Source organism: Spinacia oleracea, chromosome 2, assembly GCF_020520425.1.
Source record: "Spinacia oleracea cultivar Varoflay chromosome 2, BTI_SOV_V1, whole genome shotgun sequence".
Classification (NCBI taxonomy): Eukaryota; Viridiplantae; Streptophyta; class Magnoliopsida; order Caryophyllales; family Amaranthaceae; genus Spinacia; species Spinacia oleracea.
This window is the reverse complement of record NC_079488.1, coordinates 8,969,829-8,985,872: the sequence shown is the minus strand read 5'-3', so window position 1 is coordinate 8,985,872 and position 16,044 is coordinate 8,969,829. Positions and strand designations below refer to the sequence as shown.

Genomic DNA, 16,044 nt, shown 5'->3' with positions numbered 1-16,044 from the left:
CCTTCAAATGAGGTAACCTCCAAAACTCTTCAAACTCTGTCCAAGAATAGGTTGATTGAATTACTAATAGAAACTCTAGATGATTTTAAGAAGCTTAGTATAATAAAAGAACAAAGTGATAAAGCTTTAGAACTCAGTAAAGGACATATGACCTACCTAACTAATGTCAGATCAGATATACAGGGCAGGTTCTTTGAGTTGCTTGATAGGAACACCTCGCTTAAAGACTCTTATGAAAGAGTAAAAAATGAGAATATTCTTCTTAATGTAGAACTCAGTCAATACAAGTTGTTCAATTTAAGTCTAGACCCTACTAGATCCACTGAAATAAATATGGGTGTGTTTAATGTTGATCTAGAAAGATTAAACAGTGAGCTAATCATTGTGAAAGAACAAAAGGAGAAATTGATAAAGGAACTAGCTCTAGTCAACGCTTGGAAACAATCTCCTAAAATAACACCTAAGTGGATTGAGACTGCCAAATCCAAAAGAACTGAAGGTCTTGGCTTTTACTCTAAAAACAACAGTAAGAAGAAAAACTATGTTGATCTACCCAGTGTAAAGGCTTGTTCCTTTTGCGGCAATGGTGATCACGTTGTAACTGAATGTCTCAAGAAAGAGGAACAAGCTCGAAAAAATGAAAACTATGTCAAGAAAATGTGGGTTAGAAAGGCTGATCTTGTAGTTGAAAAGGAACTCGAGGAAACCCGAGTTCCTGTAACTAATCATTAGTTTTCTTGCAGGTCCTAGTGAGGGGGAACAACTCGTGGTATCTGGATAGCGGGTGTTCCAAACACATGACAGGAGACAAATCTAAATTTCTCTCACTAGAGGCCTATGATGGAGGAACTGTGACTTTCGGGGATAACAAGAAGGGCGAAATCATTGCCATTGGAAAAGTCGGAAGGTCAAGTTCCCATTCAATTGACAACGTGTTCCTTGTAGAAGGATTGATGCATAGTCTGTTAAGCATCTCACAATTTTGTGATAAAGGAAACTCGGTAAGCTTTACTTCAGAAAATTGTCGAATTATAAACAATGACAGCAAGAAAGTTATTTTGGAAGGAACTCGAAAAGGGAACACATATACTGTGGATCTAAACAAAGTTCCAAGGAACAACTTAACTTGTCTAAGTGTCATTGAAGAAGATCCCCTTTTGTGGCATAAGAGATTCGGACATGCCAGCTTTTCACTGCTTGACAAACTAAGATCAAAGGAACTAGTAAGAGGGCTACCGTCTATCAAGTTCCTTAAAGATAAAGTTTGTGAAGCCTGTGCCAAAGGAAAACATGTCAGAAGTTCTTTTAAGCCTAAGAACATAGTAAGCACAACAAAACCATTGGAACTCATCCATATGGACTTGTGCGGACCTATGAGAATACAAAGCAGAAGTGGGAAAAGATATGTCTTAGTTATAGTTGATGATTACTCACGTTTCACTTGGGTTATTTTTCTAACAAGCAAAGATGAAACTTTTGACGAGTTTGTTGCCTTTGCAAAGAAAATTCAAAGAACCACAGGTTATCAACTCATACATATAAGGTCAGATCATGGAACTGAATTTGAAAATCACAAGTTCACTGAATACTGCAAGGAACAAGGTATGGATCATAACTTCTCTGCTCCTAGGACTCCACAACAAAATGGAGTCGTTGAAAGGAAAAACAGAACCTTGGAAGACATGGCTAGAACCATGTTAATTGCTAGTTCCTTACCTAGGAACTTTTGGGCAGAAGCAGTAAATACAGCTTGTTACATTGTCAATAGAGTCATGATTAGAACCTTATTAAACAAGACTCCCTATGAGCTACTAAAAGGAACAACACCTAATATCTCTTACTTTAGAGCCTTTGGATGTAAATGCTTTGTCCATAACAATGGTAAAAGAAACCTAGGGAAATTCGATGATAGAAGTGATGAGGCTGTGTTCCTAGGATACGCCTCAAATAGTAAAGCTTACAGAGTCTATAATAAGCGGTCAATGAGTGTTGAAGAGAGTGTGCACATTATTTTTGATGAAACTAACAATGTTAATGAAGTTCAGGAGCAGGAGAATTTCGATATTGGTTTAATTCGCCTTACAGATAATGATGAGGAAGATTCTCCAGCTGAACTACATAAGAAAGATCAAGGAATTCCTGTGCAAGAGGAACAAGAAGAAAATCAGGGTGTTCCCATACAAGAGGAACAAGCAGAAAATCAAGGTGCTCCCATGCAAGAGGAACAAGTAGAAAATCAGGGTGTTCCCATGCAAGAGGAACAAGTAGAAAATCAAGGTGTTCCTATGCAAGAGGAACAAGCAGATAATCAAGGCGTTCAAAGGACGGAAGCAACCTTGGATGTTCCTGTGGCTCAATTTCAACCTAAGCCATGGAAACATCAAAGCTCCCATCCAATGAAACTAATTGTCAGCGACATTAGAAAGGGAATTCAAACAAGGTCTCAACTCAGAAACTTTTGTGCCTTTCATGCGTTCCTTTCCACAATAGAGCCAAGAAATCACACCGAAGCTCTGGAAGATGCTAATTGGATAACAGCCATGCAAGAAGAGCTAAATGAGTTCGAAAGGAACAAGGTGTGGCACCTGGAACCCAAACCTAAGCACCAGAAAGTGATAGGACTGAAATGGGTGTTCCGGAACAAGAAAGATGAACATGCAACAATCATAAGGAACAAGGCAAGGTTAGTGGTCAAAGGCTACAATCAACAGGAAGGTATTGATTTCGAAGAAACTTTTGCTCCTGTTGCTAGATTAGAAGCTATAAGAATCTTGATTGCCTTTGCTGCTTTTATGGGTTTTAAACTGTACCAAATGGACGTCAAATGTGCTTTTTTAAATGGTTTTCTAGAAGAAGATGTCTATGTGGAACAACCTCCTGGTTTCGAAAATCCTGAATTTCCCAACCACATCTATAAGCTTGATAAAGCTCTTTATGGATTGAAGCAAGCGCCTAGATCGTGGTATGATAGATTATCTAAATTCCTTTTGCAAAATGATTTTAAACGAGGCAGAATTGACAAAACTTTATTTCTAAAATCAAAAGGAGCAGACTTGTTAGTTGTACAAATTTACGTTGATGATATATTATTTGGTGCAACTAACGAAATTTTATGCAAGGAATTTGCAAATTTAATGAGCAGCGAATTTGAAATGAGTATGATGGGGGAACTAAATTTCTTCCTCGGTTTGCAAATCAAACAAACCAAAGAAGGAATCATGATCCACCAACAGAAATACGTGAAAGAACTCCTCAAAAAGTACGAAATGGAAACTGCCAAAGTGAATCACACACCAATGGGAACAACCACAAGATTAGACGAAGATCCCAGAGGAACAAGTGTGAATCAAACAAGATACAGAGGGATGATTGGATCCCTGCTCTACCTAACTGCAAGTAGACCTGACATTTCATTCAGTGTAGGCTTATGCGCAAGGTTCCAGTCAAACCCAAAGGAGTCTCACATGACTGCTGTAAAGAGGATTCTCAGATACCTCAAAGGAACAGACGATTTATGTTTGTTCTATCCAAGAAGTGGAACATTCGACTTAAGAGGATATGCTGATGCTGATTATGCTGGTGATCTGGTAAATCGTAAAAGCACATCAGGTATGGTTCAATTCTTAGGTCCCTGCATGGTTTCTTGGGGTTCCAAGAAACAAAACACTGTTGCTTTATCCACAGCTGAAGCTGAGTACGTAGCTGCTGCTGCATGCTGCTCTCAAATCCTTTGGATAAAACAACAGTTAAGGGATTTTGGTATCACATATGACTGTGTTCCTATTTATTGTGATAATACTAGTGCAATATGTATTTCTAAAGATCCAGTTCACCATTCCAGAGTCAAGCATATACATATTAGACACCACTTTCTTAAAGATAATGTAGAAAAAGGTTTAATTAAGTTGGATTTTTGTCAAACAGAAAATCAAATTGCAGATATCTTGACTAAACCTTTAAGCAGAGAGAAGCACGAGAAAATGAGATTGGAACTGGGAATGATCAAGCTAAGATAAGGAAGCAGGAAGATCCTCTAAAGGTATAAACTTTAATATTAAATGCCTGGCCTTAATATTATATTCATAATTTTACGTGCGAAAGCATAGCTGAAGTTTACCATCGTTAGGGATCGACCTACATAATGAAAGTGCATAATACATGATTAAATAAATGAATCAATAATACGAGATGCAAAAATAAGCTGTTCCACAACCAGGTTTACCGTTATCATTTTTCCTGTATTCTCTCCAATTCTTCAGTTATCATTTATTTTTATTTTTATCTTTATCTTTTTTTTCTCCTCGAAATTTTTTCTTTCCGAATTTTTTTTTTGTTTATCTTCCACATACATAAACCTCACAAATTTATTTCTTAATCCTCAAATTCTTCCTGTTCCCAACATCTAAGAAAACAATGGAAACAATCCCAATGGATCTCAACTACTCAACCCCCACACCAACAAATACACGTTTATCCCAGCCCCGACGGTCGCCCACACATCAACCACCCCTCCTGCTCAGGTCGCCGAAGAAAACAAAGAGGACCACCACCGACCCGCGAAGAATCCGCGGCAGCCGGGTGGTGTGGTTATTGCAAAAAAAAAAAAAAAAAAAAAAAAAAAAAAAAAAAAAAAAGAATTACGGATTGTTCTAAGGGGGAATTTACCTTATTCCGGTTGATGATGCAAATTTGATGACGAGGTGTGCAATTAATATTGAGGATTCATGGGTTATGTACTATATTAAAGGGAAAACGTTGTTATACCCAAAAAAAAAAAAAAAAAAAAAAAAAAAAAAGGTTAACAACGTGGTTCCTAGGGTGAACAACTCTCTGTTTGTTGAAATTCTTGTGAGGATGAGGATGATGAGGGGGAACAAGGTGAGGAGGATATTATAAAAGAAAAGGAACAGGCATCCAAAGTCCCTCAACCCATTGATGTTGTTCCTAAGACTAAACCCTTCACCCTTAAACCTGATCCGCTACTTTGATTGTTACCTTGGTTTTTTATTTGTTTGGAACAATTTTTTTCTCTATTTTATTTTTTATGTAACCCTCAGTTTGGGTGACATCATTATTATTTTTATTTTTAGAACATGTGGAACCTAAAGCTTGCATCTCTAAAACTTGGTTGATTTCTTTTGTTATATATTATGTTTACAATTAATTATGCATGTTGAGACTTGACTTTGAGGCTAACTTAGTTTGCCAAACGTTGATCGTGGGGCGCTATGAATATTCTATTACTGCCTTGTATTTTCTCTTTTTGTTAATGCCAACAGGGGGAAAAGAATGCAAACTTTGTTTTAACTTGATCTTACCTGTCTCCATGTCCCTCATTGCCTCACTTCTCGCTGCTGTAAGTTTTTGTTTTAAGTTTTCAATTTGTTTCACTTTTTTTTCCGTAAATTTTTTCATTTCCATTTTTGTGTTTTAAAAACTTGTTTAAGATTGCAAATAAGTTCGATTTTTTTGGTAAAAGTTTGCTTATGTTGTCATCACCAAAAAGGGGGAATATTGTTGATTCTGAGTTTTGATGATGACAACGCAAACTTCCTAATCGTTGTTTAAGTGTGTTTTTGGAATGCTAAGTTAGGGAGTGCCTGAGTAGGACAAACTAAGCATGTGGAACAAACACTAAGCAATGCATGGAATTTCTAAAGAATCGATCAAGTCTGCATATGAAGGTTGTTCCCAAGACAGTTGTTCCCGAGACAGCAGGAACAGCTGTTCCCAAGACAGCGGGAACAGCTGTTCCCAAGACAGCGGGAACAACTGTTCCTAAGACGACTGTTCCCACGACGGCTGTTCCTAAGACGGCTGTTCCTAAGACGGCTGTTCCCAAGACGGCTGTTCCCACGACGGCTGTTCCTAAGACGGCTGTTCCCAAGACGGTTGTTCCCAAAGACGGTTGCTCCTAAAGCAGGCTGATCCTCAACGACTGATCCTAAAGCAAGTTATTAAGGGTGCTCCTCATATAGTATGAAGATCATCAAAGTTCCGGAGAAGGAACAATGCATGAAGCATTCAGGTGATGCTTCAAAAGGTGCCAACATAGAAGCTACAACATATGAGTTTATGTTTAGATTTTATGTAAGTATTTTAATAACGTTTATGCATAATATGGAACAAAAGGAACACGTGTGTTTTAATATGTTTGAGAAAATAGTTTTTGTAAATAAAATAAAGTTTTATAAAGGAAAATCTTTTGGAAAATAAATAAAACGATTTTGAGAAAATCAACATTGGATTCTGATTTAGAATTCCTTGTTTTCCAAGAAAAGGTTTTTACTTGTTCCTAAAACTACTCCCACTATTTTCTCTAAAATTGAACGTGTTAAAAGTGGTTTGAAGAAGTCTCCCTGTTTCTCTCAATCAACGTGCACGTTACTGCTCCCAGTAACTGTTAGTGGCCGTTGAGGGGAACATGGGAAACTGACCAAGAAAGTTCTTCTATAAAAGGAAAAGGTTTTTCATTTCTCAAATGACAACTGACAACGTGCAATATTTCTAAAGAACTTAAGAGTTTTTATAAAAAGTCAGTTTGCGAAAGAGCGTGTTCCTAAAGTTCCTTTATTGTACATAAGCTTTATTGAATACTAGAGTTTTCATAATTCGAGTTGTAATTGTGGGGTTAAGGATCGAGTGATCCTTGAGTTGTGGGGTTAAGGATCAAGTGATCCTTGAGTTTTGAGTGTAAGGGTTGAGTGATCCTTAAAGTGACTTAGAGTCAAGTCAGCGAGAGAGTGTGAAAGGAGCAAGCACAGTAATCAACGGGGATTGCTGTGAGGAACTCGTGTTCAAGTGGAACTCGAGTTATTGAGTGTGTTGTATTCGAGCGATTACAATATATAAAAGAGTTTGAGGTTTTCGCTTCTTGATAAGGATCAAGAAGTTTCCTCAGTTTTCACATTCTTCGTACTAATTTGTTAGTTGTTCCTTTAATTTCTAAATTCCGCAAAGGAACACCCTAAGTTCAACGAAACAATTCACCCCCCCTCTTGTCAGTGTTCCTACTGGAATATCACCAATCATAAGTGCAAGCTACTACTTCTGTACCTTTCTCATTGCATTGTATTTGAGTATGTTGTGTGATTCTAGAAACACCAAGTGACACATGTTCATCATCATCAACTATACCATTGAGTTCATCCATGTGTTTAAATGGCAATGTTAACCCTAATTTTTTGATATCTTCTGAAGGAAGAAAGGTATGCGACAGTTTAAATCTCGGGATCTGTAAGGATGTTATCATCGTGTTCTCTAAATTTAAATGTTCTCTTGACAGAAGATTAGGGTTTTCTCGGAACTTGTGGATTAAACTTGGCAGCCCTTTTGTTTCTTTTGGAAGGATGATGATCATAGAGAATTGCCTCGAGAAATTTGAATTGTTAGTAGTCTTGTAAGGAAGTTTTAGGGCATTGTAGTCATCAAATGAACCGTAGTCGTAAAAGCTTTCGAAATCCATCATGAAGGGTACGTCAACGAACCTGTTTTTTTTTTTTTTTTTTTTTTTTTTTTTTTTTTTTTTTTTTTTTTACAGGGAAAACAATATTATTATTAATCAATCATACAACATCTACAATGATAAAATAAATATACATCACATATACTTCCTTCATTCTTATTTACACGACATAATTGCGTTTTCGATACTATTCACACAAGCACATTTAACTTTATTTTATTTTGTGATTTTTATTTAAGAAAAAACACAATCGTGAGGGTAGGGGTGTGCAAAAATTGGTCCAGACTAAAAAAAATGGATCGGACCGGACCGACCCAGACCGAACTGGACCGAAGGCAATCGGTCCGGTCTTCGGGTCGAGAAATATCAAATTTCGGTCTTCGGTCCGGTCCCGTCCCGTCCAAAACCCGGTTTTGGACATGACCGATATTTCCTTAATAAAATATAATATAAATTATTCAAAATTTTAATTCTCTCCTTTACTATGTTGTAAAGGTTAATATATTGTGATATATTTTATTTTATCTTACAAAAAATGCCTTAAACAATTGGATTTTTTATATATATTCTTTCTTTTTTACCATAATATAATTTGTAGAAAAATAAAAAATATATAGAAATAGATCTACAATCGGTCCAAACCGGTCCGGTCCGGATTTTGGACTGATATTTTTGGTCCAGTACGGGTCCGGTCCAAGCATGATCGGTCCGGTCTACGGGTCTTGAATATCAAACTTTCGATCTTCGGTCCGGTCCGGGTTTGGACCGATGAACACCCCTACTAGTGTGGGTTTTTTTAAATTCCTCTCAATAAATATTTTATAAATATCAACTTTTTTATAATTTTTCGTATCCATAATTAAAAATATTAATCTTTGAAATCTTGCATTGGCAAACGTGACTAAACGAACAATATCATTAATAATCAACCATATATATGATATCTACAATGATAAACCATATATGCGTAACACATATTTAGAGAATTAGAGGGGTACATGAACGAACCTTGGGTTTCCATCTATAAGGTTAAATTCGCTTATTCTTGTGTTAAATTCCGAAAACTCATTTTCCCACTTTCCATTGAAATAGAGTCCATTAGCACGAATTAGGGTTAAGGATGAAGATTCAAAGGCTCCTTTAAGCAAAAGTGTTTTTATGAGGCCTTTTGTCTCTTGTGCGACCCATGCATTCACCTCATCAACTGCTTCATCCTATAACAAATAAAGAACGTGTAAATCAGTTTTGTTCTATTTATCTATAGGATATGTTCTTAGAAAAAGTAAAAAGCATTCACAAAAAATATACAGACAAGATCATAAACCAAGAAAAATAAAATCGATAAGATCAAAATCTAGAAAAATCAGAAACTTAGATAGTCATAATTTTTTCAAATTTATTAATAAGGTGAATATAACATAGCCTAAAAAATAATAAATTAAACAAGCAGTACAAAATCATGCATGAAGCTAAGATGTCATAATTAATTTGTGACACAAACACCCAACAAAGAACAATCCTTTGAACTAATATAATTATCTTTTGATAAAATCGATACGGAAGGGAGATTAATTTAAAATTAGTATGTTATAGGAATACAGGTATACATATATGTTACTAATTAGTGTCAATGCGAGTCACAGTTGCATTGAGTTACTTGTGTCAGATTTAATTGAGTGACTTGACCCTTTTTATACGAGGAATAACGTTTGAGATGTCACGTTAATATCTTTTGAATTAGGTTCAATATATAAGAAAAAAACATAGTCTTGTGAAGTCTTTTTGATTCGTCTCATTGAGTACTTTAACAATATGAAAAATTTATCATTTTTAATAACACGTAAATAAAGATATTAACGATGTAAAATGTGCATTGACAAGTGTGCCAAGGAGAAATGGGAAGAAAATTTAGGAACATAGGAAGTAACATATGTCATTTTTTGGGAAAACGCAGGTAATCGGGCAAGACAACCACATAGCCACATAGGCACACGTGACGAGATAGTAATTTGTACAACGTAACGTATGTTTTAACCTTTTAACAGCCCCGGCCCTAGGCCCAAAGTGTTGGCTGGTACTGTAACAGTTTCTTACATACTTCCTCCGTCTTTTAATACTCACAACGTTTGGACTTTTGTCACTATTCATATAATCTACTTTGGCTGTTCTTAGTGCTTTTTATATAAGATAAAACATAGTCATGTGAGATCTTGTTAGATTTGTCTCAATGTGTATTTTCAAAATATTAACTTTTTATAATTTTTGCATAAAGAGAATTTAAGATATAAATGATCAAAGTTATGCATTGGCATGCGTGAAACTAACAAACGTTGCGAGTATTAAAAGACGGAGGAAGTATATCATAAGAAGCTCTTTAGTAAATGAAAAAGAATGTGGCGCAGTGGCAACGCTCAGATTGTGCAGGGGTGTGCATGGTGCTCTTGGTGCACCTGTCCCAAAACGCACATAAATAACAATAAAACGCAACAAAAATAAAAACCGCAAAAAAAAAAGAACATTAACAAAAGAACATTAACAAAAAGAACATTAACAAAAAGAACACTAACAAAAAGAACACTAATATTGACAAATCAGACAAAAGGTACAAATATAAAAAGCAGTTATATTTTTTCTTGTTATTTTAAGTTCTGGAAATGTTCTTTTCCAACCAATTTACAGTATGTTCTAATTAAAAAATGAAACGACGAACCTTTGATGAACTTTAAAACCAGATTTATAATTTTTCTTGTTCTTTTAAGTTCTGGAAATGTTCTTTTCCAACCAATTTATGTTCTAATTAAAAAATAAAACGACGAACCTTTGATGAACTTTAAAACCAGATCTATATTTTTTCTTGTTCTTTTAACTTCTGGAAATGTTCTTTTTCAACCAATTTATGTTCTAATTCCGTTATTTTATTTATCAAAAGATATCTGAAAACAACACTATAAATATGTAAAAAGAACAATTGCTGATTCTAAAAAAGAACACACTGTTTTGATGCCACAGAAATAGAAAGTTATAAGAAAAGAACATTAAAGTTTTAAAAGAACATCGAATTAAGAACGAGAAAATTTACCTTAATCACCCGATGCACCTTCATCAACAGCATAAACCTCTTTGAATGAATAAAAAAATTCAAAAAATAGCGAAATTGAAATAGTATTTCGCTTAATAAACTAGTTTTTTGTAAACGTAATTCAATTAAAATCACATTTCAGAGAAAGGAGGAGAAAATTTGTTTTGAACTTTCTCTCTCATAAAATCTCTCTTTTGTTGGGAGAAACTAAAAGCACTCCTCTTTCTCTCTCAAGAATGTGTTTCTAAAATGAGAAATTATGAATCCAATAGGAGAAATATTATATATATAGAAAATGAAAAATAAAAAAAAAAGAGGGGGAAGGAGAAGAAATACAAGCCATGTTCATGATAAGAACGGTGCACTTGTTTTTTTTTTTTTTTTGGGTTTAATGTTTTGTTCTTTTATGTTTATTAGATATAAATCTTAATGTTCTTTTATGTTTGTTCTTTTTTCAAAAAGTACAGTATTGAAGAGCAAAGGAAGCTTTTACTTGACCAGCAACAAATGATGTTAAATCTTCAAAAACAGCTGAAAGAACAAGAAGAGAGGCTGAATAAACAGAGCAATTCCTCAAAAGAACAAAAAGAGGATGAACCTAAAAGAACATTATAAATAAAGAAAAAGAACATTATAAATACTGAAAAGAACATATCATGTAGAACACTTATTTTAACCATGTAAAACAACATTACCAATAAAAAACGAACAACAAAAGAGCATAAAAGAACATAATAAAGTAAAGAAAAAGAACATTAAAAATAGCAGAAAAGAACATATCATGTAGAACACTTATTTTAACCATGTGAAAAAAGAACAACAAAAAAGATAAAAGAACAACAAAAATGGTAAAAGAACAATTTGATCTGAAGTGTGTAATATCAAAAGAACAACAAGCTAAAGCAAAAAAGAACAAAGAACAACAACCTAAAGCAAAAAAGAACAACATGTTCAATAATTATTTTCTGTATTATTACAATCTCTTAATATATATATGAGAACCAATACATAAAAGAACAAAAGATAAGACTAAAAGAACATATAAAATCGAAAAAAGAACCGAAATCAAAATCATCAGAAATATATAATCAAGATACATTAATCATCAAGATTATCAAAATATAGAATCAAAAATTAATCAAGGTTATTGAGAAATGCAAAAATCGAAATGATCAAAAAAATCAAAATAAATTGAAATGATGAAAATAATGAACATGAAAATCAAAATCATCATAAATAAGTAATTCGTTTTAAAAAATTGAAAAATGACCTTCACAAATCGGATTATTAGCAGAGGAATTCAAATTTGAAGAAGAAGAATCAATAGAATTTGATAATGAAGTAGAAAAATCAACCAATATCTGAGAATTTTCCATTACTTTCTCTCTCCTCTTCACAGTTTCTCTCTCCTTTCCATAGTTTTTCTCTTTCCTCTTCACAAATTCTGATTTGAAAATTATAAAAAGAAGGTATATATACCAGAAAAATGGAGTGAAAAACAAAATAACGAAAAAAAAGGGACAGAGCAGTCATTGTTCTTTTTTTTTTAACAAAAGAACAACGTTTGTTCTTTTTTATCAAAAAAACAACGTTTGTTCTTTTCTTCTCCGGATTCAACAAGATATGCGCGTTTTATATTTATTAAATGTCGTTTGGACACCAGTGCACCAAGAGCACTGTGCACACCCCTGCACCATCATATTTGCGGCGCAGTGGTACTTCTATGCAACTTAAGGTTTACAAGTTGTGGGTTTAATTATAAGAGTAAATCGATAGTCAAAATAAAATTATATAGCATATTTTTTCTTTCGTACTTCCTACTATTGGACTGTTCGATCCTTAAATTCTGTAGATTTTTTCTTTTATCTTTGTGTTTCTTACCCCATAAGATGTGTTATAATTTAATTCCATTTTTTATCCGAGTATCTTCTATTAACACATCTTATTTTAACTTTATTTTTTTCTCAAGTGAGTTGGTATCAATATATAAAAATAAAAATAAAATCAAAATATACACTAGTATTAACTATTTTTCTTGAATAAATATGGTGTTTACATTAGTTGTTTACACTCTTAACTTTAATAGGATTGTTTTAATAGAGGATTATACTACGTACGTATATATTCTTCACTCTAGCGTTTTGATTAATTAATCAAACAAATTGGCTAAAATTAAAAAATTGTAATTTGTTTTACAATACTACGTACTCTAGCGTTTTGTAATCATACCGTACGTAGTACGTACTCTAGCGTTTTGTTTTACATTGTCCAACACAAACTCTACTACTAGGCATATTAATTTGACTTAAACACCGGAGTAATACATACTCCCTCCATCTCTTTTTGTTCTTTACCTTTTTATTTTTTGGTATTTCAAAATGTTCTTTACGTTTCTTTTTATATTATCACATAAATGACTTAATATTCTATCAAAATTTGTGTCCAATTATTATTTTAATCAATTAAATTCATTGGGTCATTTAACATCTCACATTTTTCCATTTGGACATTAAAATTTTCTCATTTTGATAAAAGTGAAAATATTATAAATAAACGTAATTTATCTGGTTTAAATAAAAAAATTAAGGAATCTCGATGCAAATTAATTAATCGTTAAAACGCGTGAAAATTACCAAACGTAAAAAAACAAAACAAAAAGAGACGGAGGGAGTAATAAATATATATCCTTAACAATAACAATATTACGACAAAAAAAATTAACAAGGAAGAGCATAATTACGTACCTCTCGACTAAAATCAACATAATTGACTTTCACTTGGTACACATCCTCAAGAAAATCTTGATGAATTTTTCTAAGAGAAATTGATTTCTTCATCAAAACAGCATTAAAATTGCAAATAACCGGATTATCATTATTATCGTCGTCGGAATCGGATGATTTGGCTAATTGCATGAGTTTAGAAGCATGAGAAACCAAATCATCGACACTTTGAAACTTTAGAAATTGGAGAAGTTGTTCAAGGGTGGCTCCTTTAGCAACATTAGCAATCATGTTCAATATTACGCAAATTCCGATAGGCGAAACAACGACGTTTTCGAACGATTTATTATTGGATGATTTCGCGGTTTTTTCTTCGTACAAAGCAACATCTAGGCAAAACTCCATGGTTTGTAATTTTGTTGAAAAAAAAAAAAAAAAAGAGTAGTTTGGATTTGGGAATTTGCGTGGGATTGTCAAGCTTATATAGTACAGGTCAAGTAGAATATTTTTGGTAATCACGAAACGGGAAGTTTAGAAGAAAAAAAAAAAAAAAAAGTAGAGTGGGTAACGGGGTGGAAGCTAGGCCCATTTAGCCCGACCCATCGTCATGTTTAATATTACTCGTGGGTTTTTTACATAATTATTTTGATTAATTTCAATTAGCCATTGTAATTACTGTTTATATTGGATAGTAATTAGATTAATGTTTTCCCAGTTGATAGTAATTAGATTAATATTTCCTCAATTGGCTATATATTGTTTGGTTCTTATATATTGTTTGGTTTGTAATTGTTGGAGTGAAGCGCCTAACGGGTCAAAGTAGGCCATGACCCCCCTTAAGTTGACAGCTGGACCAATTAAAATAGTTGTAGAATTTTTTGTTTTGTTTTATATAACATTGTGGCCCCCCTTCTGCAACAAAGAAAATGGTTGTCTGATGCATCTACTACTTTGTGGCAGTACTACATATTATGCCTATTACCTACTAGTCTATTACGTACTACAATCACCTGCTTGGTAGAAAGTTGCAATTAATTTATATTCACATGGGAGTGGGAAACATTGTACTTTTACCTTCATTCTTTTAATTTAATCTATTTCATTACCTTCATCTTTGGCCTTAGCGTCGTCATTTCCACAAGTAAATGCTTCCCTTGAAATAGATAGTATTTCATGTTTATCTCTTCTATTTTAATATACTGTTTACCTTATTTATCGTATACACCAATGATCTATCATCTACTAGCTCCATATATTTTTGTTTTGTTTGTTTATTACTCCATCGGGTAATGATGTTTCTCTAATTATTTATTCTGTATTTCTCATCCATTAATGATGATTATTAGTAGCTAGTTAATTGTGAAAATAATTACCCCTGACTTACTAGAAAAGGTATACCTAAATTACATGTCTGTCGTGAATGAAAAAACGATAACCGAAAATTAAATTTGGCTCTATTTGAATTTATTTCTTTAATATTTCCTCCGCAACCTTTACTCGTAACGGTTGCACTTATTCACTATTTATTGCATTGTCAAACGTGAAAATCAAATTATTGAAAATACAACGTATAAATCGGATGAAATATCATTGTTCATGTTTCGGAGAAATACAAATACTATCAACTGGCCCCCCTCCACGGCAACGTCTGGCTTCGCCCCTGAGTGAGATAGTGAGTAATATGTTTAGAATTTTGACCAAAGTCCGTATAAATTCTAAAAATGATTTAGGATGCTATCTATTTTCTTTTCATATTATTTAGATGTATTTAAGCCTGTGTAATGCACGGAAATGTTTTATTTGATTCGGTGAATGTGACACAAAATCTATCATAAAAAAATCGGATGAAGTATAGGAGCAGAAAATGAGAATTAAAAAAATGTGAGGTATTCTCTAAATGCTTGTACTGACCGAAAGGATTTACACAATGTAGCAATGTTGTATCAACTCTTGAATAGCAGACCGAAGAGCATGACCACCCTCTGATAGCTTCAGCTTCTGCTTCTGCTTCTGCTTCTGCTTCTGCTTCTGCTTCTGCTTCTGCTTCATAAGTAAAGGCGTCTGAAGCAATCTGTGGATCCTCCATTGATTCCTGCAACTCAAACTGATAATTTAAACCACAAAATAGGGATGCTAAATATGAAAATATAAGACACATCCTGTCAATTAAAACTAAACTAACCTGAAAAATGGGGTATATGAAGTAATCATTGATAAGCTTCGAGATGAAGCTTTCATGGGTTCTAGAAAGGTCTGAGAAATCTGTAGTTTTGAGGTGTTGTTACTATGTGAAATTACACGATAAATACCAAAATTAGCGAGCTTGCGCACAAAATTATCACCTAGTAGTATATTTGAAGGCTTTATATCTCCATGTATAATACTGCGAGGACGACTTGAATGGAGGAAGATGAGACCAGCACATAACTCCATAGCTATTAAGCCGGTGGCAAACTGACAAATCCAACATCGTAACATGACCAGATTGCTATTTTAATGCAGAGAACTGTCAACACGTGCTCAACAACAATGTCAATATCCATCAAACATACAATCTAGTCTCTTAATCTCATACAACAACAATGTCAATATCCATCAAACATACAATCTAGTCTCTTAATCTCATACAACAACAATGTCAATATCCATCAAACATACAATCTAGTCTCTTAATCTCATACACAACAATGTCAATATCCATCAAACATACAATCTAGTCTCTTAATCTCATACAACAACAATGTCAATATCCATCAAACATACAATCTAGTCTCTTA

General features: G+C 33.7%; 3 protein-coding genes across 3 annotated transcripts; all 3 read right to left on the bottom strand.

Moving 5' to 3' along the window:
* Window positions 1-7,021: 7,021 nt before the first annotated feature.
* LOC130467206 (serpin-ZXA-like) lies at window positions 7,022-7,465 on the bottom strand. Its single transcript, XM_056835641.1, has one exon. It carries the CDS (start codon window positions 7,463-7,465, stop codon window positions 7,022-7,024), a length of 444 nt encoding a protein of 147 aa, XP_056691619.1.
* A 986-nt stretch (window positions 7,466-8,451) lies between these two features.
* Window positions 8,452-13,672, bottom strand: LOC110793009 (serpin-ZX-like). Its single transcript, XM_021997835.2, has 2 exons — window positions 13,289-13,672; window positions 8,452-8,679 (listed from the first exon to the last, which is right to left on the bottom strand). Exons 1-2 carry the CDS (start codon window positions 13,670-13,672, stop codon window positions 8,452-8,454), a joined length of 612 nt encoding a protein of 203 aa, XP_021853527.2.
* A 1,515-nt stretch (window positions 13,673-15,187) lies between these two features.
* LOC130467205 (U-box domain-containing protein 33-like) lies at window positions 15,188-15,700 on the bottom strand. Its single transcript, XM_056835640.1, has 2 exons — window positions 15,450-15,700; window positions 15,188-15,359 (listed from the first exon to the last, which is right to left on the bottom strand). Exons 1-2 carry the CDS (start codon window positions 15,698-15,700, stop codon window positions 15,188-15,190), a joined length of 423 nt encoding a protein of 140 aa, XP_056691618.1.
* Between the last annotated feature and the right edge of the window lie 344 nt (window positions 15,701-16,044).